The sequence below is a fragment of the Zonotrichia albicollis genome, chromosome 30 (genome assembly GCF_047830755.1).
Source record: "Zonotrichia albicollis isolate bZonAlb1 chromosome 30, bZonAlb1.hap1, whole genome shotgun sequence".
Taxonomy (NCBI): Eukaryota; Metazoa; Chordata; class Aves; order Passeriformes; family Passerellidae; genus Zonotrichia; species Zonotrichia albicollis.
The window spans coordinates 6,421,088-6,444,995 of NC_133848.1; the positions used below are offsets into that span (position 1 = coordinate 6,421,088).

At 49.7% G+C, this 23,908-nt stretch overlaps 1 protein-coding gene across 1 annotated transcript in view; it reads left to right on the forward strand.

The window, feature by feature from the left end:
• LOC141725666 (rho guanine nucleotide exchange factor 11-like) overlaps positions 1–23,908 on the forward strand; it is a 49,056-nt gene that overhangs the window by 17,899 nt on the left and 7,249 nt on the right. The window contains exons 13-27 of the mRNA XM_074529635.1: positions 1,200–1,383; positions 2,425–2,454; positions 4,037–4,163; positions 5,663–5,839; positions 7,858–7,905; positions 8,943–9,262; positions 10,480–10,626; positions 11,969–12,051; positions 12,179–12,304; positions 14,356–14,473; positions 17,655–17,833; positions 19,349–19,424; positions 20,402–20,572; positions 21,981–22,068; positions 23,583–23,675. Coding sequence (XP_074385736.1) covers positions 1,200–1,383; positions 2,425–2,454; positions 4,037–4,163; positions 5,663–5,839; positions 7,858–7,905; positions 8,943–9,262; positions 10,480–10,626; positions 11,969–12,051; positions 12,179–12,304; positions 14,356–14,473; positions 17,655–17,833; positions 19,349–19,424; positions 20,402–20,572; positions 21,981–22,068; positions 23,583–23,675 — 1,967 coding nt within the window. The remainder of the gene's footprint in view (positions 1–1,199; positions 1,384–2,424; positions 2,455–4,036; positions 4,164–5,662; positions 5,840–7,857; positions 7,906–8,942; positions 9,263–10,479; positions 10,627–11,968; positions 12,052–12,178; positions 12,305–14,355; positions 14,474–17,654; positions 17,834–19,348; positions 19,425–20,401; positions 20,573–21,980; positions 22,069–23,582; positions 23,676–23,908) is intronic.

Sequence of the window (23,908 nt, forward strand, 5' to 3'; positions counted from 1 at the left end):
TGGCGGCCCCCAATTCCCGGGAATCTGCACCCAAATCCGGGGAAATTGGCACCGGGACTCCGGGGTGTTCTGAGCCAGATCCTGGGAATTCGGGTTGAGGGTGGGAATCCGGGATTTGGCATGGAAAATCCGGGATTTGGGATGGGAAATACGGGATTTGGGATGGGGATTCGGGATTGGGGATGGGAATTCCGGGTTTGGGATGGGAGTTTGGGATTTGGGATGGGAAATCCGGGATTTGGGATGGGAAATTTGGGATTTGGGATGGGAAATTTGGGATTTGGGATGGGGGGATTCGGGATTAGGGTGGGAATTTTGGGATTTGGTATTTAGGATGGGCATTTGGGGCTGAGGATGGGAATTCAGGATTTGGGATGGGGATTTGTGATGTGGGATGGAAATTCAGGATTTGGGATGGGGATTTGTGATTTAGGATGGGAATTTGGGATTTGGGATGGGGATTTGTGATTTAGGATGAAAATTTAGGATGAGAATTTGGGATTTGGGATGGGAATTTGGGATTTGGGATGAGAATTCAGGATTTAGGATGAGAATTCAGGATTTAGGATGGGAATTTGGGTTTGAGGATGGGAATTTGGGATGGGAATTTAGGGTTTAGGATGAAAATTTGGGATTTGGGGTGGGAATTTATGATTTGGGATGGGAATTGAGCTTGAGGACAGAAATTCAGGATTGAGGATGGGAATTCAGGATTGGGGATGGGGATTTGTGATTTAGGATGAAAATTTAGGATGAGAATTTGGGATTTGGGATGGGAATTTGGGGTTGAGGATGGGAATTCAGGGTTTGGGATGGGAATTTATCATTTAGGATGGGAATTTGTGATCTGGGGTGGGAATTCGGGATTTGGGATGGGAAATTCAGGATTTGGGATGGGAATTTATGATTTAGGATGAAAATGTAGGATGAGAATTTGGGATTTGGGATGGGAATTCGGGGTTTAGGATGGAAATTCGGGGTTTAGGATGGAAATTCGGGGTTTGGGATGGAAATTCAGGATTTGGGATGGGAAATTCAGGATTTGGGATGGGAAATTCAGGATTTGGGATGGGAATTCAGGATTTGGGTTGGGAAATTCAGGATTTGGGATGGGAATTCAGGGTTTGGGATGGGAAATTCGGGATTTGGGATGGGAATTCAGGGTTTGGGATGGGAAATTCAGGATTTGGGATGGGAATTCAGGGTTTGGGATGGGAATTTGGGATTTGGGATGGGATTTTGGGGTTTGTGCCGGGAATTGCCGGGATCCCGAGCGATTCCAGGATTTTTCCCAACAGAGCAGCAGCTCCAGGAAGGAGAAGGAGCAGAGGCAGAACCCGATCCTGAAATACATCGGGAAACCGCGGAGCTCCTCCCAGAGCAGTGAGTGAGCCCGGAACGGTGGGGAAAAATGGGAAAATCCTGGGAAAATCTGGGAAAAAAAATGGGGAAAATCCTGGGAAAAACCTGGGAAAATCCTGGGAAAATCCAGGAAAATCTGGGAAAAAAAATCGGGGAAAAATCTGGGAAAAAAAAACGGGGAAAATCCGGGAAAAACCCGGGAAAATCTGGGAAAAAAATCGGGGAAAAATCTGGGAAAAAAAACGGGGGAAAATCTGGGAAAAAAACCAGGGAAAATCCAGGAAAATCCTGGGAAAATCCGGGAAAAACCCAGGAAAATCTGGGAAAAAAATCGGGGAAAAATCTGGGAAAAATCCGGGGAAAATCCTGGGGAAAATCCGGGAAAAATCCCAGGAAATTCAGGGAAAATTACTGGGAAAAATACGGGGAGAATATAGGAAAAAATCTGGGAAAATCCAGGAAAATCCTGGGAAAATCCAGGGAAAAATCCTGGGAAAATCCAGGGAAAAATCCTGGGAAAATCCAGGAAATTCTGCAAAATCTTGGGAACCACCTGGCCCCGGCCTGCCTGAGGATTCCTGGGAATTTATTGGATTTTATGGGGATTTTATTGGGATTTTGTGGGGGGTTTTCTTGAGATTTTTCTGGAATTTTCCTGGGATTTTCCCAGCATTTTACTGGGAATTTCCTGGGATTTTATTGGGATTTTATGGGGGGTTTCTTGAGATTTTTCTGGAATTTTCCTGGGATTTTCCCAGCATTTTACTGGGAATTTCCTGGGATTTTACGGGGGGTTTGTTGAGATTTTTCTGGAATTTTGCAGGGATATTTTCCTGGGATTTTCCTGGGATTTTCCTTGGAATTCCGAGAGATTTTCCAGAGATTTTCCTGGGATTTCCCTGGGATTTCCCTGGGATTTCCCTGGAATTCCCGCATCCCGGCCTCACTCCCACATTCCCATCCCGTTGGTTTTTTTTCCGTTCCCATCCCATCAGCATTCCGAATTCCCGTTTTTTTCCCCCGGGATTTTGGGAATTCTGACTCCTCCCTTTTGTTTTCCAGCATTTCATGTCCCCCTGTCCCCCACTGAAGGTAAAAATTCCCAATTTTTTCGTTGCTTTCCCTTCATTTTTCTGTCATTGTTTTCCCTTGGTTTTGGGGTTTGTTCCCATTTTCTCTTCCCTGATGGAATTCCTGGGAACGCCGGGATTTGGGATTTTGGGATTTTGGAGGGAAATTGGAGGTTTAGGATTTAGGAAGGGAAATTTGGGATTTGGGATCAGAAATTTGGGATTTGGGATTTTGGGAATTTGAAGTGGGAAATTTGGGGAATTTAGGCTGGGAAATTGAGGATTTAGGCTGGGAAATTTGGGATGGGAGATTCAGGATTTGGGCTGGGAATTTTGGGATTTAGGATGGGAAATACAGAATTGAGGATCAGGAATTTGGGAAGGGAATTTTGGGACTTAGGATCAGGAATTCCATGTTTAGGATCAGGAATTCAGGATTCAGGCTGGGAATTTGGGCTGGGAATTTGGGCTTTAGGGTCAGGAATTCAGGATTTGGACTGGGAATTTGGGATTTAGGAACAGGAATTTTGGGATTTAGGCTCAGGAATTCGGGATTTAGGCTCAGGAATTCGGGATTTAGGGTCAGGAATTTGGGATTTGGGCTCAGGAGCCGCCCATGGCCGGGTGAGCTCCCCATGTCCCGAATTCCCATTTTATTCCCATTTTATTCCCATTCCATTCCCATTTTATTCCCGTTCCATTCCCGTTCCATCCCCGTTCCATCCCCGTTTTTTCCCCCGTTTTTTCCCCGTTTTTTCCCCGTTTTTTCCCCGTTTTTTCCCCGTTTTTTCCCCGTTTTTTCCCCGTTTTTTCCCCGTTCTTTCCCCGTTCTTTCCCCCGTTTTTTCCCCGTTCCATCCCCGTTTTTTCCCCGTTTTTTCCCCGTTTTTTCCCCGTTCCATCCCCGCTCCATCCCCGTTCCATCCCCGTTCCATTCCCATTTTTTCCCCGTTCCACCCCCGTTCTTTCCCCGTTCTTTCCCCGTTCTTTCCCCGTTTTTTCCCCGTTCCATCCCCGTTATTTCCCCGTTCCATCCCCGTTTTTTCCCCGTTTTTTCCCCGTTGTTTCCCCCATTTTTTCCCGTTTTTTCCCCGTTTTTTCCCCGTATTTTCCCCGTTCCATCCCCGTTTTTTCCCCATTTTTTCCCCATTTTTTCCCCGTTTTTTCCCCGTTCCATCCCCGTTTTTTCCCCGTTTTTTCCCCGTTTTTTCCCCGTTTTTCCCCATTCCATCCCCGTTTTTTCCCCGTTTTTTCCCCGTTCCATCCCTGTTCCCATCCCCGTTTTTTCCCCATTTTTTCCCCGTTTTTTCCCCGTTTTTTCCCCATTTTTTCCCCGTTTTTTCCCCGTTTTTTCCCCGTTGTTTCCCCGTTGTTTCCCCGTTGTTTCCCCGTTGTTTCCCCCGTTGTTTCCCCATTTTTTCCCCATTTTTTCCCCATTTTTTCCCCGTTCCATCCCCGTTTTTTCCCCCGTTATTTCCCCGTTCCATCCCCGTTCCATCCCCGTTTTTTCCCCATTCCATTCCCGTTTTTTCCCCCGTTTTTTCCCCGTTTTTCCCCCGTCCCATCCCCGTTCCATCCCCGCTGTTTCTCTCTCCCCACTCCCAGCGCTGAAGCCGGGGAACGTGCGCACGATGATCCAGCACTTCGAGGGCGGCCACGGGGAGGCGCCCGAGGCGCCGGGGCAGCGCCTGAGCACCGGCAGCGTCCCCGAGGAGCTGCTGGGCCCCGACACGTGAGAATGGGGCTGGGGGGGGCACCAAATTCCGGGGTTTGCACCCAAAATTATCGGGGATTCCTGAAATTCCAGGGGTTTTCCCGAAAATCCCAGGGGTTTGCATCAAAATTCCGGTGTTTTTCCCCAAAATTCTGGGGTTTTTCTCTTATTCCCGGTGATTTTTTGCTGTAATTCACAGGAGTTTTTGCCCCGTGAGAGCTGCTGATGCTCATGCCCCGACACGTGAGAATGGGGCTGGGGGGTGGCACCAAAAATCCCGGGGTTTGCACCCAAATCCTGGGGTTTGCACCCAAAATTATCGGGGTCTTCCTGAAATTCCAGGGGTTTTCCCGAAAATCCCAGGGGTTTGCACCAAAATTCTGGTGGTTTTCCCCAAAATTCTGGGGTTTTTTTCTCTTATTCCCGGCAATTTTTTGCTGTAATTCACAGGATTTTTTGCCCCAAATCCCGGGATTTTTGCCCTAATTCCCCCTTTTTTGCCCCGTTTTCAGCAGCTCGCGGTGCGAGGTCCAACTGATTTCTCCCGTGAATCCCATGATTTTTGCCCTAATTCCTGGGGATTTTTTGCCCCGAATCCCGAGATTTTTGCCCTAATTCCCAGGGATTTTCTGCCGTAATTCCCAGGATTTTTGCCCTAATTCCTGGGATTTTTTTGCCATATATCCCAGGATTTTTTTGCCGCGAACCCCGGGATTTTTTTCCCTTATTCCCGGGGATTTTTTGCCCTGAATCCCAGGATTTTTGCCCTAATTCCATTTTTCCCTGAATTCTGCAGCAGTTCCCGGTGCGAGGTGCGCCTGATTTCAATGGGATTTTTGCCCTTATTCCCGGGGATTTTCTGCCGTAATTCCCATGATTTTTGCCCTAATTCCTGGGATTTTTTTGCCATATATCCCAGGATTTTCTGCCATAATTCCCGGGATTTTTGCCCTAATTCCCCCGTTTTTGCCCCGTTTCCAGCAGCGGCTCGCGGTGCGAGGTGCGCCTGATTTCTCCCATGAATCCTGGGATGTTTTGCCCTAATTCCTGGGGATTTTCTGCCGTAATTCCCGGGATTTTTGCCCTAATTCCCCCGTTTTTCCCTGGATTTTGCAGCGGCTCGTGGTGCGAGGTGCGCCTGATTTCAATGGGATTTTTGCCCTAATTCCCCCATTTTTGCCCCGTTTCCAGCAGCAGCTCCCGGTGCGAGGTCCGACTGATTTCAATGGGATTTTTGCCCTAATTCCCATGATTTTTGCCCTGATTCCCCCGTTTTTGCCCCGTTTCCAGCAGCAGCTCCCGGTGCGAGGTGCGCCTGATTTCAATGGGATTTTTGCCCTAATTCCCCCGTTTTTGCCCCGTTTCCAGCAGCAGCTCCCGGTGCGAGGTGCGCCTGATTTCAATGGGATTTTTGCCCTAATTCCCGGGATTTTTTGCCCTTATTCCCGGGGATTTTCTGCCATAAATCCCATGATTTTTGCCCTAATTCCCCCGTTTTTCCCTGGATTTTGCAGCAGCTCCCGGTGCGAGGTGCGCCTGGGCCGCTCGGAGTCGCTCAAGGGCCGGGAGGAGCTGCGGCGCTCGCGGCGCTCGGAGCCGGTGCCGCGCTCGCGCAGCGACGTCGACATGGACGGGGGCAGCGACGGCGCCCGCCTGCACTCGGCCTCCTCCTCCGCCTCCAGCCTCTCCAACAGGTGGGGAATCCATGGAATTCCATGGAATTCTGGGGGGCACGGGCACGGGGGTGCGGTAACGGGGGTCTGGGAATGAAATATGGGGAGGTGGGAGCGTTGGGAATGGGGGAATTTGGGGTTTTGGGTAAATTCTCACGTCTCCAGCCTCTCCAACAGGTGGGGAATCCATGGAATTCCATGTAATCCATGGAATTCTGGGGGGCACGGAGACAGGGTTGGGATAATGGGGGTCTGGGGGCAAAATATGGGGAGGTGGGAGCGTTGGGAATGGGGGAATTTGGGGATTTAGGGGAAATTCTCACGTCTGCAGCCTCTCCAACAGGTGGGGATCCATGGGAAATCCATGGAATTCTGGGGGGCACGGGGGTGCAGTAATGGGGGTCTGGGAATGAAATATGGGGAGGTGGGAGAGTTGGGATTGAGGGAATTTGGGATTTTAGGGGAAATTCTCACGTCTCCAGCCTCTCCAACAGGTGGGGAATCCATGGAAATCCATGGAAATCACGGAATTCCGGGGGGCACGGAGACAGGGGTGTGGTATCGGGGGTCTGGGAATGAAATATGGGGAGGTGGGAGCGTTGGGATTGGGGGAATTTGGGATTTTGGGGGTTTTTGGGGAGTTCTTGCACCTCCAGCCTCTCCAACAGGTGGGGATTCCATAGAAATCCATGGGAATCCTGGAATTCCGGGGGGCACGGGCACGGGGGTGCGGTAACGGGGGTCTGGGAATGAAATATGGGGAGGTGGGAGCGTTGGGAATGGGGGAATTTGGGATTTTGGGGGTTTTTGGGAAGGGCTTTGCGCCTCCAACCTCTCCAACAGGTAAGAAATCCATGGGAATCCATGGAAATCCATGGAATTCACAGAATTCTGGGGGGCACGGGCATGGGGTAACGGGGGTCTGGGAATGAAATATGGGGAGGTGGGAGCGTTGGGAATGGGGGGATTTGGGGGAAATTCTCACGTCTCCAGCCTCTCCAACAGGTGGGGAATCCATAGAAATCCATGGAATTCCGGGGGGCACGGAGACAGGGTTGGGGTATCGGGGGTCTGGGAATGAAATATGGGGAGGTGGGAGCGTTGGGAATGGGGGAATTTGGGATTTTTGGGGGTTTTTGAGAAGGGCTTTGCACCTCCAGCCTCTCCAACAGGTGGGGAATCCATGGAAATCCATGGAATTCACGGAATTCCGGGGGGCACGGAGACAGGGTTGGGGTATCGGGGGTCTGGGGGCAAAATATGGGGAGGTGGGAGCGTTGGGAATGGGGGAATTTGGGGATTTTTGGGGTTTTTTTGGGGAGTTCTCGCACCTCCAGCCTCTCCAACAGGTAAGAAATCCATGGAAATCCATGGGAATCCATGGAATTTCTAGGGATACGGAGACAGGGTTGGGGTATCGGGGGTCTGGGGGCAAAATATGGGGAGGTGGGAGCGTTGGGAATGGGGGAATTTGGGGATTTTTGGGGTTTTTGGGAAGGGCTTTGCACCTCCAACCTCTCCAACAGGTAAGAAATCCATGTTAATCCATGGAAATCCATGGAATTCACGGAATTCTGGGGGGCACGGACACAGGGTTGGGGTATCGGGGGTCTGGGAATGAAATATGGGGAGGTGGGAGCGTTGGGAATGGGGGGAATTTGGGATTTTTGGGGTTTTTTTGGGAGTTTTTGCACCTCCAGCCTCTCCAACAGGTGGGGAATCCATGGAAATCCATGGAATCCATGGAATTCACGGAATTCCGGGGGGCACGGACACGGGGGTGGGATAACGGGGGTCTGGGAATGAAATATGGGGAGGTGGGAGAGTTGGGAATGCAGGAATTTGGGATTTTGGGGGTTTTTTTGGGGAGTTTTTGCACCTCCAGCCTCTCCAACAGGCGGGAATTGCCGGAATTCCGATCCCAGGTTTTGGGGTTTGGGATGGAAATCAGGGAAAGGAGGGGAAATTGGGAAATTGGGATTTCGAGGCTGAACTCGCCGGGATTGGGGAAATTTGGGATTTTTCCGTTTTTTTCCCAGATCCCTGGAAAACCCCACCCCCCCCTTCACGCCAAAGATGGGGCGCAGGTGAGACCCCCCCCAATTCCCATCCACACTTTGCCCACTTTTCCCGCTTTTTTCCCATTTTTCCCTCATTCTTTCCCCATTTTTCCCTCCTTTTTTCCCCATTTTCCCTCCTTTTTTTTCTCCATTTTCCCTCCTTTTTCCCCCTTTTTTCCCTCATTCTTTCCCCATTTTTCCCTCCTTTTTTCCCCATTTTTTCCCTCATTCTTTCCCCATTTTCTCCCCCATTTCCCCCCCCTTTTCCCCCCAGTTTCCCCCCAAATTTCCCCCATTTTCCCCCCAGTTTCCCCCCCAAATTTCCCCTGTTTTCCCCCAACTTTTCCCCCTTTTTCTCCCATTTTCCCCCCTCATTCTTTCCCCATTTCCCCTCCCTTTTCCCTCCATTTCCCCCCGCAGTTTCCCCCCATTTTCCACCCCTTTTTCCCCAGATTTCCCACAAATTTCCCCCCTTTTCCCCTTCAAATTTCCCCCAATTTTCCCTGGTTTTCCCCCCAAATTTCCCCCCTTTTTCCTCCAGTTTTCTCCCTGTTTTCCCCTCAATTTCCCACCCAAATTTCCCCCCATTTTTTTCCCCTTCTTTCCCCATTTTCCCCTCAATTTCCCCCCCATAATTTCCCCCCAATTTCTCCCCAAATTTCCCCATATTTCCCCCCAATTTCTCCCTAAATTTCCCCAAATTTCCCCCCAGTTTCCTCCTAAATTTCCCCAAATTTCCCCCCAATTTCTCCCTAAATTTCCCCAAATTTCCCCCCAGTTTCTCCCTAAATTTCCCCAAATTTCCCCCCAATTTCTCCCTAAATTTCCCCAAATTTCCCCCCGATTTCTCCCCAAATTTCCCCCCAATTTCTCCCCAAATTTCCCCCCATTTTTCCCCCTTCTTTCCCCATTTTCCCCCCCAAATTTCCCCCCAAATTTCCCCCCAATTTCTCCCCAAATTTCCCCGAATTTTCCCCCAATTTCTCCCCAAATTTCCCCCCCATAATTTCCCCCCAATTTCCCCCCAAATTCCCCCAAATTTGGTGTTTCTGCCCCGTTCCCAGGAGCGTGGACTCGCCCAGCCTGGGCCTGGCTGCCGACGCTTTCCTGCCGCACCTGCTGGAGGACGAGCAGGGCCCCAGCCCTGACCTGGAGCCGGAGCCCGAACCCCAAAATCCCCAAAATAATCCCCAAAATCCCCAAAATGCCCAAAATCCCCCGAATTGCCAGGGCTGGCAGCAGCAGAACAATGCCCAGAACAATGCCCAGAATAATTCCCAGAGCAACGCCCAGAGCAATGCCCAGAGCTGGCAGCACTCGGTGAGCCGGGAGCTGCTGGGCAGCCTCTGCCAGCGCGAGGTCGACCGGCAGGAGGTCATCAACGGTGAGGGAACGGCGGGAAATGCAGGAATGCTGGGAAATCTGGGAATGCCGGGAATGATGGGAAATCTGGGAATTATGGGAAATCTGGGAATGATGGGAAATGCGGGAATGACGGGAAATGCAGGAATTATGGGAATTACGGGAATGATGGAAGTGCTGGGAAATGTGGGAATGACGGGAATTACGGGAAATACGGGAAATGTGGGAATTACGGGAAATCTGGAATTATGGGAATGATGGGAAATGCGGGAATGACGGGAATGACAGGAAATGTGGGAATTGCGGGAAATCTGGGAATGACGGGAAATCTGGGAATGACGGGGATGATGGGAATTACAGGAAATCTGGGAATTACGGGAAATGCGGGAATGATGGGAAATCTGGGAATTACGGGAATGACGGGAAATGTGGGAATGACGGGAAATGTGGGAATGACGGGAATGACGGGAAATCTGGGAATTGCAGGAATTACAGGAGTTACAGGAAATCTGGGAATGACGAGAAATCTGGGAAGTGTGGGAATTATGAGAAATGCAGGAATTACGGGAATGACAGGAAATCTGGGAAATGCAGGAATTATGGGAATGACGGGAAATCCGGGAATGCTGGGAAATCTGGGAATGACGGGAAATCTGGGAATTATGGGAATGATGGGAATTACGGGAAGTCTGGGAATGACAGGAATGACAAGAAATGACGAGAAATCCGGGAATTACGGGAAATCTGGGAATGCTGGGAAATCTGGGAATTACAGGAATTACAGGAAATGTGGGAATTACGGCAAATCTGGAAAATCCGGGAATTATGGGAATTACAGGAAATTTGGGAATGCCGGGAAATGTGGGAATGCCGGGGGGCTGGGGAAGCTGGGGTTGGGGTTGGGGAGCATTCCTGGGTCTGGGGGCTCATTCCCAGTTCCTGCCTGGCATTGGGGGCTCATTCCCGTTTTTTCCCCAGGGTTTGGGGCGCTGGGGCTGGGGCTGGGTGCCGGGGTCTGCTCCCCACTGTCCCCAATGTGTCCCCAATGTGTCCCCAATGTGTCCCCAATGTGTCCCCGCTGTCCCCACTGTCCCCACTGTGTCCCCACTGTGTCCCCAATGTGTCCCCAATGTGTCCCCAATGTCCCCACTGTCCCCACTGTCCCCACTGTCCCCCCTGTCCCCAGAGCTGTTTGTCACCGAGCTGTCCCCAATGTCCCCAATGTCCCCCTGTCCCCAGAGCTGTTTGTCACCGAGCTGTCCCACCTGCGCATCCTGCGCGTTCTGGATTTGCTTTTCTTCCAACGCCTGCGCCGGGAGCAGCTCCTGAGCCGGGAGGAGCTGGGGCTGCTCTTCCCCAACCTGCCCGAGCTCATCGACGTACACAGTGAGAGAAACCCCGAAATCCCCAAAATCCCAAAATCCTGAAACCCTGAATCCCCGAAATCCTGAAATCCCGAATCCCCGAAATCCTGAAATCCCGAATCCCCAAAATCCCAAATTCCACTGGGATCCTGCTCTTCCCCAACCTGCCTGAGCTCATCGACGTGCACAGTGAGAGAAAACCCAAAATCCCCAAATCCCCAAAATCCTGAATCCCCAAATCCCCAAAATCCCAAATCCTGAAATCCCGAATCCCACTGGGATCCTGCTCTTCCCCAACCTGCCCGAGCTCATCGACGTGCACAGTGAGAGAAAACCCAAAAATCCCAAAATCCTGAAATCCTGAATCCCCAAAACCCTGAAACCCCGAAATCCTGAAATCCCAAATCCCCAAAATCCCAAATCCTGAAACCCCAAAATCCCAAATCCCACTGGGATCCTGCTCTTCCCCAACCTGCCCGAGCTCATCAACGTGCACAGTGAGAGAAAACCCAAAAACCCCAAATCCTGAAACCCCAAAACCCTGAAACCCCGAAATCCTGAAACCCGAAATCCCCGAAATCCCAAATCTCTGAAATCCCAAATCTCCAAAATCTTGAAATCCCAAATTTGCCTCCTTTTTCCCCTTTTTTTCCCCACTCCTTTTCCCATTCCTTTCTCTCTTTATTCCCCCTCTCTCCCCTACCTTCTTCCATTCCTTTGTCACTCTTTTCCCCCTTTTGCCCCTTTTCCGCCCCTTTTCCCCCCTCCTTTTCCCCACTCTTTTCTCTCTTTTTTTCCCCTTTCCTCTCCTCCCTTTTTCCATTCCGTTCCTCCTTTCCCCCCACTTTTTTCCCCCATTTCCCCCCTCTTTTTTGCCTCCCTTTTCCCATTCCTTTCTCTCTTTTTTCCCCCTTTTACCCCCTTTTTTCCCCCATTTCCCCCCCTATTTTTTGCCTCCCTTTTTCCATTCCTTTCCTCCTTTCCCCCCACTTTTTTCTCCCCTTTTTTCCCCTGTTTTTTGCCTCCCTTTTCCCTTTTCCTTTCCCTCTCTTTTCCCCCCCATTTTTCCCCATTTCCCCCCCTCTGTTTCCCGATTTCCCCCCATTTTTCCCCATTTTCTCCCCTTTTTTTCCCCCATTTCCCCCCTATTTTTTGCCTCCCTTTTTCCATTCCTTTCCTCCTTTCCCCCCACTTTTTTCTCCCCTTTTTTCCCCTCTTTTTTGCCTCCCTTTTCCCTTTTCCTTTCCCTCTCTTTTCCCCCCATTTCCCCCCTCTTTTTCCCCATTTTCCCCCCTTTTTTTTGCCTCCCTTTTCCCATTCCTTTCCCCCCATTTTTCCCCATTTCCCCCCATTTTCCCCCGCAGGCTCTCTGTGGGAGGCGATGCGGCGGCTGCGGGAGGAGCAGGGCCCCATCATCGGCGACATCGGGGACCTGATGCTGGCCCGGGTAGGACGGACAGACGGACACACAGACAGACAGACACACAGACAGACGGGAACCCCGGGAATGGGGGATTTGGGGATTTTGGGGATTTTGGGAGCCAACGGTGCCGTTTCCCTGCCTGCATTCGCAGTTCGAGGGCGCCGCCAAGGAGCAGTTCCAGCGCGTGGCCGCCGCCTTCTGCTCCTCGCAGTCGGTGGCGCTGGAGCTGATCCGCACCAAGCAGCGCAAGGAGAGCCGCTTCCAGCTCTTCATGCAGGTACCGCCTCAAATTCCTGAAATCCCTGAAATTCCTGCCTTTTGTACCTTTATTTCCACCTTTTGTACCCTTATCCCCGCCTTTGTTCCCCCCCCCCCCCCCCCCCCCCCCGCTTCCAGCTCTTCATGCAGGTAACAACTCAAATCCCTCAAATTCCTGCCTTTATTTCCACCTTTTGTACCTTTATTTCCACCTTTTGTACCCTTATCCCCACCTTTGTCCCCACTTCCAGCTCTTCATGCAGGTAACGCCTCAAATCCCTGCTTTTTTATCTTTATTTCCACCATTTGATCCCCGCTTCCAGCTCTTCATGCAGGTAACAACTCAAATCCCTCAAATTCCTGCCTTTTCTACCTTTATTTCCACCTTTTGTACCTTTATTTCCACCTTGGTTCCCCGCTTCCAGCTCTTCATGCAGGTAACTCCTGATATTCCTGCTTTTTGTACCTTTATTTCCACCTTTTTTATCTTTATTTCCTCCTTTTGTACCTTTATTTCCACCTTTGTTCCCCGCTTCCAGCTCTTCATGCAGGTACCCGCCTCAAATTCCTGAAATTCCTGCCTTTTCTACCTTTATTTCCATCATTTGATCCCCCTTCCAGCTCTTCATGCAGGTCTGGAGCAGCAATTCCTGAAATTCCTGCTTTTGTACCTTTATTATCTTTATTTCCTCCTTTGTTCCAGCTCTTCATGCAGGTCTGGCGCTGGCAATTCCTGAAATTCCTGCTTTTTTTACCTTTTTTACCTTTTTTCCTCCTTTTTCACCCTTATCCCCGCATTTGATCCCCGCTTCCAGCTCTTCATGCAGGTCTGGAGCAGCAATTCCTGAAATTCCTGCCTTTTGTACCTTTATTATCTTTATTTCCTCCTTTGTCCCCGCTTCCAGCTCTTCATGCAGGTCTGGCACTGGCAATTCCTGAAATTCCTGCTTTTTTTACCTTTTTTACCTTTTTCCCTCCTTTTTTACCCTTATCCCCACCTTTGTTCCTGCTTCCAGCTCTTCATGCAGGTACCGCCTCAAATCCTTGACATTCCTGCCTTTTCTACCTTCATTTCCACCTTTTGTACCTTTATTTCCATCATTTGATCCCCGCTTCCAGCTCTTCATGCAGGTCTGGGACAGGCAATTCCTGCTTTTCCACCTTTTTTACCTTTATCCCCACCATTGGTTTCCATTTTTTCCTCCCCTGATTTTTCCCCCCTCTTCCCCCTTTTTTCCCGGCAGCAGGGTCAGGAATTTCGGGATTTGGGGGTTTCAGTGGTTTGGGATTTTGGGGTTTTGGGATTTGGGGAACCGGTGGGAGCAGGAATTTTGGGATTTGGGGATTCTGGGAACCAAAGGGGTTCGGAACCCCCTGATTTGGGGAATTAATGAGGTGAGGAATCCCCTGATTTGGGAACCAATGGGGTCAGGAATTCCGGGATTTCGGGATTTGGGGAACCAATGGGGTGAGGAATTCCATTATTTGGGAACCCAGAGGGTGAGGAACTTTGGGATTTTGGCACCCAGAGGATTCAGACCCCCAGTTTTGGGTACCAGAGGGGTCAGGAATTTGGGAATTTCGGGATTTCGGGGTTTTGGCACCCAGAGGATTCAGACCCCCTGATTTGGGGACCAGAGGGGTCAGGAATTCCGGAATTTCGGGATTTTGGGAATCAGAGTGGTTCAGAATCCCCTGATTGGGGAACCAGAGGGTCAGGAATTCCGGGATTTCGGGATTTTGGGATTTTGGCACCCAGAGGATTCAGACCCCCAGTTTTGGGTACCAGAGGAGTCAGGAATTTGGGGATTTTGGGATTTTGGCACCCAGAGGATTCAGACCCCCCTGATTTGGGAACCAGAAGGGTCAGGAATTTGGGGATTTTGGCACCCAGAGGATTCAGACCCCCCTGATTTTGGGGAACCAGAAGGGTCAGGAATTTGGGGATTTTGGGATTTTGGCACCCAGAGGATTCAGAATCCCCTGATTTGGGAAACCAGAAGGGTCAGGAATTTTGGGATTTTGGCACCCAGAGGATTCAGACCCCCCAATCCGGTCCCATCCCCACAGGAGGCCGAGAGCAACCCGCAGTGCCGGCGGCTGCAGCTGAAGGACCTGCTGATCGCCGAGATGCAGCGCCTGACCAAGTACCCGCTGCTGCTGGACAGCGTCATCAAGTGCACCCCGGGTACGGACGGGAGCGCCGGGGATTCCATGGATCTGCCCCTGGGTTATCCCATGGGATTCCATTAATTTCCCCTGCATTATCCCTTGGGGTTCCATGGATTTCCCATGGATTATCCCATGGATTTCCCTGGATTTCCCATGGATTATCCCTTGGGATTCTCTGGATCTCCCCCTGGATTATCCCATGGGATTGCATGGATTTCCCATGGATTATCCCACGGGGTTCCCTGGATCTCCCCCTGGATTATCCCATTGGTTTCCATGGATCTGCCCCTGGATTATCCCATGGGGTTCCACGGATTTCCCCTGGATTATCCCATGGGATTCCACGGATCTGCCCCTGGATTATCCCATGGGATTCCATTAATTTCCCATGGATTATCCCATGGGGTTCCATGGATCTGCCCCTGGGTTATCCCTTGGGATTCCACGGATCTTCCCCTGGATTATCCCATGGGATTCCACGGATCTGCCCCTGGATTATCCCATGGGATTCCACAGATTTCCCATGGATTATCCCATGGGATTCCCTGGATCTCCCCCTGGATTATCCCATGGGGTTCCACGGATCTCCCCCTGGATTATCCCTTAGCATTCCCTGGATCTTCCCCTGGATTATCCCATGGGATTGCATGGATCTTCCCCTGGATTATCCCATGGGGTTCCCTGGATCTTCCCATGGATTATCCCATGGGATTCCATGGATTTCCCATGGATTATCCCTTGGGATAACACGGATCTCCCCCTGGATTATCCCATGGGATTGCACGGATCTCCCCCTGGATTATCCCATGGGGTTCCCTGGATCTTCCCATGGATTATCCCATGGGATTCCATGGATTTCCCATGGATTATCCCTTGGGATAACACGGATCTCCCCCTGGATTATCCCATGGGATTGCACGGATCTCCCCCTGGATTATCCCATGGGGTTCCCTGGATCTTCCCCTGGATTATCCCGTGGGATTCCCTGGATTATCCCATGGATTTCCCTGGATCTGCCCCTGGATTATCCCATGGGATTCCACGGATCTTCCCCTGGATTATCCCTTGGGATTCCCTGGATTATCCCATGGGGTTCCCTGGATCTCCCCATTCCCAGAGGGCTCAGCAGAGCAGCAGAAGCTGCTGTGGGCCGGGGATCAATGATCTCAATCCCATTTTCCCCTGAATTTCCCCCATTTTTCCCCATTCCAGGGGGCTCAGCAGAGCACCAGAAGCTGCTCCGTGCCCGTGACCAGAGCCGGGACGTGCTGTGGGTGTGGGATCACTGATCTCAATCCCATTTTTCCCTGGATTTTCCCCATTTTCCCCTGAATTTTCCCCATTTTTCCCCATTCCCAGGGGGCTCAGCGGAGCACCAGAAGCTGCTCCGTGCCCGTGACCACAGCCGGGACGTGCTGTGGGTGTGGGATCACTGATCTCAATCCCATTTCCCCTGGATTTTCCCCATTTTTCCCCATTATCCCATGGATGTTCCCCGTTCCCAGTTGGCTCAGCAGAGCACCAGAAGCTGCTCCGTGCCCGTGACCACAGCCGGGACGTGCTGTGGGTGTGGGATCAGTGATCTCAATCCCATTTTCCCCTGGATTTTCCCCATTTTTCCCTGTATTTCCCCCATTTTCCCCGTTCCCAGGGGGCTCGGCAGAGCACCAGAAGCTGCTCCGTGCCCGTGACCAGAGCCGGGACGTGCTGTGGGTGTGGGATCAATGATCTCAATCCCATTTTTCCCCATTTTTCCCCATTATCCCATGGGTGTTCCTGGTTCCAGGGGGCTCAGCCGAGCACCAGAAGCTGCTGCGTGCCCGTGACCACAGCCGGGACGTGCTGTGGGTGTGGGATCAGTGATCTCAATCCCATTTTCCCCTGAATTTTCCCCATTATCCCATGGATGTTCCCGGTTCCAGGGGGCTCAGCAGAGCACCAGAAGCTGCTCCGTGCCCGTGACCAGAGCCGGGACGTGCTGTGGGTGTGGGATCAGTGATCTCAATCCCATTTTCCCCATTTTTCCCCATTTTTCCCCATTTTTCCCCATTCCCAGGGGGCTCAGTGGAGCACCAGAAGCTGCTCCGTGCCCGTGACCACAGCCGGGACGTGCTGTGGGTGTGGGATCACTGATGTCAATCCCATTTTCCCCTGAATTTCCCCATTTTTCCCCATTATCCCCTGTATTTCCCCATTCCCAGGGGGCTCACTGGAGCACCAGAAGCTGCTGCGTGCCCGTGACCAGAGCCGGGACGTGCTGTGGGCGGGGGATCAGTGATCTCAATCCCATTTTCCCCTGATTTTCCCCCATTTTTCCCCATTATCCCGTGGATGTTCCCGTTCCCAGTGGGCTCAGCCGAGCACCAGAAGCTGCTCCGCGCCCGTGACCAGAGCCGGGACGTGCTGTGGGTGTGGGATCAGTGATCTCAATCCCATTTTTTCCCCATTTTTCCCTGGATTTTCCCCATTTTACCCCATTTTTTCCCCATTTTTCCCCGTTTCCAGTTGGCTCAGCCGAGCACCAGAAGCTGCTGCGTGCCCGTGACCAGAGCCGGGACGTGCTGTGGGTGTGGGATCAGTGATCTCAATCCCATTTTTCCCCATTTTTCCCCATTTTTTCCCCTGTATTTCCCCATTCCCAGTTGGCTCAGCCGAGCACCAGAAGCTGCTGCGTGCCCGTGACCACAGCCGGGACGTGCTGTGGGTGTGGGATCAATGATCTCAATCCCATTTTTCCCTGGATTTTCCCCATTTTCCCCTGAATTTCCCCCATTTCCCCCATTCCCAGTTGGCTCAGCAGAGCACCAGAAGCTGCTGCGTGCCCGTGACCAGAGCCGGGACGTGCTGTGGGTGTGGGATCAGTGATCTCAATCCCATTTTCCCCATTATCCCATGGATTTTCCCGGTTCCAGGGGGCTCGGCAGAGCACCAGAAGCTGCTCCGTGCCCGTGACCAGAGCCGGGACGTGCTGTGGGCAGGGGATCAGTGATGTCAATCCCATTTTCCCCTGGATTTTCCCCATTTTTCCCTGGATTTCCCCCATTTTTCCCCATTATCCCATGGATGTTCCAGGGGGCTCAGCCGAGCACCAGAAGCTGCTGCGTGCCCGTGACCAGAGCCGGGACGTGCTGTGGGTGTGGGATCAGTGATCTCAATCCCATTTTTCCCCATTATCCCATGGATGTTCCTGGTTCCAGGGGGCTCACTGGAGCACCAGAAGCTGCTCCGTGCCCGTGACCACAGCCGGGACGTGCTGCGCGCCGTGAACGAGGCCGTGCGCGGCGCCGAGAACCGGCAGCGGCTGCAGGAGCACCAGCGGCGCTTGGACACGTCGGCGCTGGAGAGAACCAGCAACCCCCTGGCGGCCGAGTTCCGGGTAAATTCCTGGGAAAACGGGGGCTCCCGGGGGCTCCCGGCGTGGGGATCCCGGGGAGTTACCGGGGATCCCCGGGAGTGATGGGGATCCCCTGATTTTCCATGGGGATCCCTGGCTGTGATGGGAATCCATTGGTTCGCCTTGGGAATCGCCGCTGCTGCTGCAGCCTGGCTGGCCCTGGGATCCAGGGGTGTGATGGGAATCACTTGGATTTCCATGGAAATCTCCCCATTTTCCATAGAAATCCCCTGATTTTCCATAGAAATCCCCTGATGTTCCATGGGAATACCCCAATTTTCCATGGGAATACCCCAATTTTCCACAAAAATACCCCAATTTTCCACAAAAATACCCCAATTTTCCATGGGAATACCCCAATTTTCCATAGAAATCCCCGATTTTCCATAGAAATCCTCTGATTTTCCATTGGAATCCCCTGATTTTCCATAGAAATCCCCTGATTTTCCATGGGAATCCATTGGTTTTCCTTGGGAATACCCCAATTTTCCTTGGGAATACCCCAATTTTCCATAGAAATCCCCTGATGTTCCATGGGAATCCATTGGTTTTCCTTGGGAATCGCCATTTCTGCAGCCGGGCTTTCCCTGGGAATCCATGGGTTTGATGGGAATCTCCCAGTTTTCCATGGGAATACCCCAATTTTCCATAGAAATCGCCTGATTTTCCTTGGGAATCCCCCAATTTTCCATGGGAATCCCTCGGTTTTCCATGGGAATACCCCAATTTTCCATGGGAATACCCCAATTTTCCACAGAAATCCCCTGATTTTCCATAGAAATCCCCAATTTTCCACAGAAATCCCCTGATTTTCCATGGGAATCCCCCAATTTTCCATAGAAATCCCCTGATTTTCTATAGAAATCCCCTGATTTTCCATGGGAATCCCTCGGTTTTCCATGGGAATACCCTGATTTTCCATAGAAATCCCCTGATTTTCCATAGAAATCCCCTGATTTTCCATGGGAATCCCCCAGTTTTCCTTGAAAATTCCCATTTTTTGCAGCCTGGGAATCCGTGGGATTTTATGGGAATCCCTCGGTTTTCCGTGGATTTTTCCATTGGAATTCCCCATTTTTCCCATCAATCCCAGCCCCAGTGGAAAAATCACATGGGAAAAACTCAATTTCTGGGGTGTTTTCCCTGGATTTTGGGGTGTTTTCCATGGATTTTGGGGTGATTCCCATGGATTTTGGGGTGTTTCCCATGGATTTTGGGGTGTTTTCCATGGATTTTGGGGTGATTTCCATGGGTTTTGGGGCGTTTTCCATGGGTTTTGGGGTGTTTTCCATGGATTTTGGGGTGTTTTCCCTGGATTTTGGGGTGTTTCCCATGGATTTTGGGGTGTTTTCCATGGGTTTTGGGGTGTTTTCCCTGGATTTTGGGGTGTTTTCCTTGGATTTTGGGGTGTTTCCATGGGTTTTGGGGTGTTTTCCGTGGATTTTGGGGTGTTTTCCCTGGATTTTGGGGTGTTTTCCATGGGTTTTGGGCCCGCAGAACCTGGACCTGACCTCGCACCGGATGATCCACGAGGGACCCCTGTCCTGGCGAGTGGGCAAGGACAAGAGCGTGGGTACGGAGAGCCAAAAATCCCCAAAATATCCCCCAAAAACTCAAAAAAAAATCATTTAAAAAATCGCAAAAATCCCCCAAATATTAAAAAAAAAAATTCCCCGAAAATCCCTCAAAAAACTGCAAAAAAATCACTAAAATATCACCCCAAAAATTAAAAAAAACCTCCCAAAATCTCCCCACAAAAAAATCCTGGAAAATAAAACAATTTCCCCCCAAAACTGAAAAAAAAAATCACTAAAAAATCCCCAAAAAATTCCCCAAAAATAATAAAAAAAAATCCCCCCAAAAAACCCAAAATAAAAAAGCCCCCAAAAATTAAAAAAAAAAACCACAAAGAAAATCACAAAAAAATAAAAAAAAAATCCTCAAAAATAATTTTAAAAATCCCCCCAAAACTGGAAAAAAATCACTAAAAAATCCCCCAAAAATAAAAAAATCCCCCCAAAAAACCCAAAATACAAAAAGCCGCCCAAAATGAAAAAAAACCACAAAGTCCAAAAAAATCCTCAAAAATAATTTAAAAAATCCCCCCAAAAATGGAAAAAAATCACTAAAAAATCCAAAAAAAAATCCCAAAAAAAAAACCCAAAAAAATCTGCAAAAATTTGGAAAAATCCCCCAAAATTCCCAAAAAAATCTACAAAAAATCACAAAAAAAAATCCCCAAAAATCACAAAAAATCCCCGAAAAATCACAAAAAAATCCTCAAAAATCCCCAAAAAATCACAAAAAAAATTCCCAAAAAATCACAAAAAAATCCCCAAAAAATCACAAAAAAATCCTCAAAAATCACAAAAAAATCACAAAAAAATCACAAAAAAATCCCCAAAAATCACAAAAAATTCCCGAAAAATCACAGAAAAATCACAAAAAAATCCCAAAAAATCCCCAAAAAATCTCCAAAAATCACAAAAAAAATCACAAAAAATCCCCAAAAAATCAAAAAAAAATCCCCAAATTCGCTGTGTTTGGCAGAGCTGCACGTGCTGCTGCTGGAGGAGCTGCTGGTGCTGCTGCAGCGCCAGGACGAGCGGTGGCTGCTGAAATGCCACAGCCGGGGCGGCCTCGGCGTCAGCCCCGACACCAAGCAGAGCTTCAGCCCCGTGCTCAAGCTGAGCTCGCTGCTCGTGCGCTCCGTGGCCACAGGTGGGCAAAACTGGGGGTTTGGGGTGAAAAAATGGGATTTTTGTGTGAAAAAATGGGGGTTTTGTGTGAAAAAATGGGGATTTTCTGTAAAAAAATGGGGGTTTTGTGTGTAAAAATGGGGTTTTTATGGGGGAAATTGGGGTTCAGCCCCGTGCTCAAACTCAGCTCACTGCTTGTGGCCACAGGTGAATGAAATGGGGCGAAATTGGGGGTTTGGGGTGGAAAAATTGGATTTTTGTGGGAAAAAATGGGGTTTTTGTGTAAAAAAATGGGGGTTTTGTGTGAAAAAATGGGGTTTTTATGGGGGAAATTGGGGTTCAGCCCCGTGCTCAAGCTCAGCTCGCTGCTCGTGCGCTCCGTGGCCACAGGTGAATAAAATGGGGTTTTTGTGAGGAAAAAATGGGGGTTTTGTGTGAAAAAAATGGGGGTTTTGTGTGAAAAAATGGGGTTTTCTGTAAAAAAATGGGGGTTTTGTGTGAAAAAATGGGGGTTTTGTGTGAAAAAATGGGGGTTTTGTGTGAAAAAATGGGGTTTTCTGTAAAAAAATGGGGGTTTTGTGTGAAAAAATGGGGTTTTTATGTGGTAAATGGGGCAAGAATTGGGGGAAAATGGGGCTTCAGCTCTGTAATCAGCCGGGTGCCCCATGGCCACAGGTGGGAGCAGGAAATCCCGGAATTCTGGGACTTTTGGGGAATTCTGGGTCTGGGAATGGGAGGAATTTTGGGAATTGTGGGGCTGGGAGTGGGAGGAATTTTGGGGATTTTGGGAATGGGAGGAATTTTGGGGATTTTGGGGCTGGGAATGGGAGGAATTTTGGGAATTGTGGGTCTGGAAACGGGAGGAATTTTGGGTCTGGGAATGGGAGGAATTTTGGGAATTCTGGGTCTGGGAATGGGAGGAATTTTGGGATTTTGGGAATGAGAGGAATTTTGGGGATTTTGGGGCTGGGAATGAGAGGAATTTTGGGAATTCTGGGTCTGGGAATGGGAGGAATTTTGGGAATTCTGGGTCTGGGAATGGGAGGAATTTTGGGAATTGTGGGAATGGGAGGAATTTTGGGGATTTTGGGGCTGGGAATGGGAGGAATTTTGGGGATTTTGGGAATGGGAGGAATTTTGGGAATTGTGGGTCTGGGAATGGGAGGAATTTTGGGGATTTTGGGGCTGGGAATGGGAGGAATTTTGGGGAATTCTGGGTCTGGGAATGGGAGGAATTTTGGGAATTCTGGGAATGGGAGGAATTTTGGGGATTTTGGGAATGGGAGGAATTTTGGGGATTCTGGGAATGGGAGGAATTTTGGGAATTGTAGGGCTGGGAGTGGGAGGAATTTTGGGGATTTTGGGAATGGGAGGAATTTTGTGAATTGTGGGAATGGGAGGAATTTTGTGAATTCTGTGTCCCCCCCCAGACAAGCGCGCCCTGTTCATCATCTGCACCTCGGAGCTGGGACCCCAAATCTACGAGCTGGTGGCGCTGACGTCCTCGGAGAAAAACACGTGAGCAGAAATTCTGGAAAATCCTGGGATGGATGGGCTGGGGTTCCCATGGGCAATTAATTCCCGTGTGTAATTAATTCCCGCGTGTAATTAATTCCCGTGTGTAATTAATTCCTGTGTGTAATTAATTCCCGTGTGTGATAAATTCTCATGTGTAATTAATTCCCGTGTGTAATTCCCATGTGGAATTCCTGTGTGCGATTCCCATGTGTAATTAATTCCTGTGTGTAATTAATTCCTGTGTGTAATTACTGTGTGTAATTAATTCCCTTGTGGAATTCCCGTGTTAGGAATTAATTAATTGCAGGTGGATGCAGCTGCTGGAGCAGGCCGTGCAAGGAGCCTGTCATTAATTCATTAATTCATTAATTAATTCATTAATTCATTAATTTTAGGTGGATGCAGCTGCTGGAGCAGGCCGTCCAAGGAGCCTGTCGTTAATGAGGAATTCATTAATTAATTCATTAATTTTAGGTGGATGCAGCTGCTGGAGCAGGCCGTGCAAGGAGCCTGTCATTAATGAGGAATTCATTAATTAATTCATTAATTAATTTTAGGTGGATGCAGCTGCTGGAGCAGGCCGTGCAAGGAGCCTGTCATTAATGAGGAATTCATTAATTAATTCATTAATTCATTCATTAATTTTAGGTGGATGCAGCTGCTGGAGCAGGCCGTGCAAGGAGCCTGTCATTAATGAGGAATTCATTAATTCATTAATTAATTCATTAATTAATTGCAGGTGGATGCAGCTGCTGGAGCAGGCCGTGCAAGGAGCCTGTCATTAATGAGGAATTCATTAATTCATTAATTAATTCATTAATTAATTGCAGGTGGATGCAGCTGCTGGAGCAGGCCGTGCAAGGAGCCTGTCATTAATGAGGAATTCATTAATTAATTCATTAATTTTAGGTGGATGCAGCTGCTGGAGCAGGCCGTGCAAGGAGCCTGTCATTAATGAGGATTTCATTAATTAATTCATTAATTATTGCAGGTGGATGCAGCTGCTGGAGCAGGCCGTGCAAGGAGCCTGTCATTAATGAGGAATTCATTAATTCCAGTGTGTAATTCATTAATTAATTCATTAATTTTAGGTGGATGCAGCTGCTGGAGCAGGCCGTGCAAGGAGCCTGTCATTAATTCATTAATTAATTCATTAATTTTAGGTGGATGCAGCTGCTGGAGCAGGCCGTGCAAGGAGCCTGTCATTCATTAATTAATTCATTAATTAATTAATTCATTAATTTTAGGTGGATGCAGCTGCTGGAGCAGGCCGTACAAGGAGCCTGTCATTAATGAGGAATTCATTAATTAATTCATTAATTCATTAATTATTGCAGGTGGATGCAGCTGCTGGAGCAGGCCGTGCAAGGAGCCTGTCATTAATGAGGAATTCATTAATTAATTCATTAATTCATTAATTATTGCAGGTGGATGCAGCTGCTGGAGCAGGCCGTGCAAGGAGCCTGTCATTAATTAATTAATTAATTAATTCATTAATTCATTAATTATTGCAGGTGGATGCAGCTGCTGGAGCAGGCCGTGCAAGGAGCCACCCGAAGCCTCGCGGGGCCACCAAAGCAGGGACAGAGGGACAGCGGGAACGGCAGGTGGGGATGGATTGGGATGGGATAATGGGGATAATGGGAGTAATGGGAATAATGGGGATCAGAATGGGAATAATGGCAATGGCAATGGGAGTGGCAATGTGAGTGGCAGTGGGATGGCGCTCAGGAGGTTCGTGGTGTCCCCAGAGGGTCCCTGGGCTGGGCACTCGGGGCTGCCTGTGCCTGTCCCGGTGCCAGCCCTGTCCCGTTCCCGTTCCCATTCCCATTCCCATTCC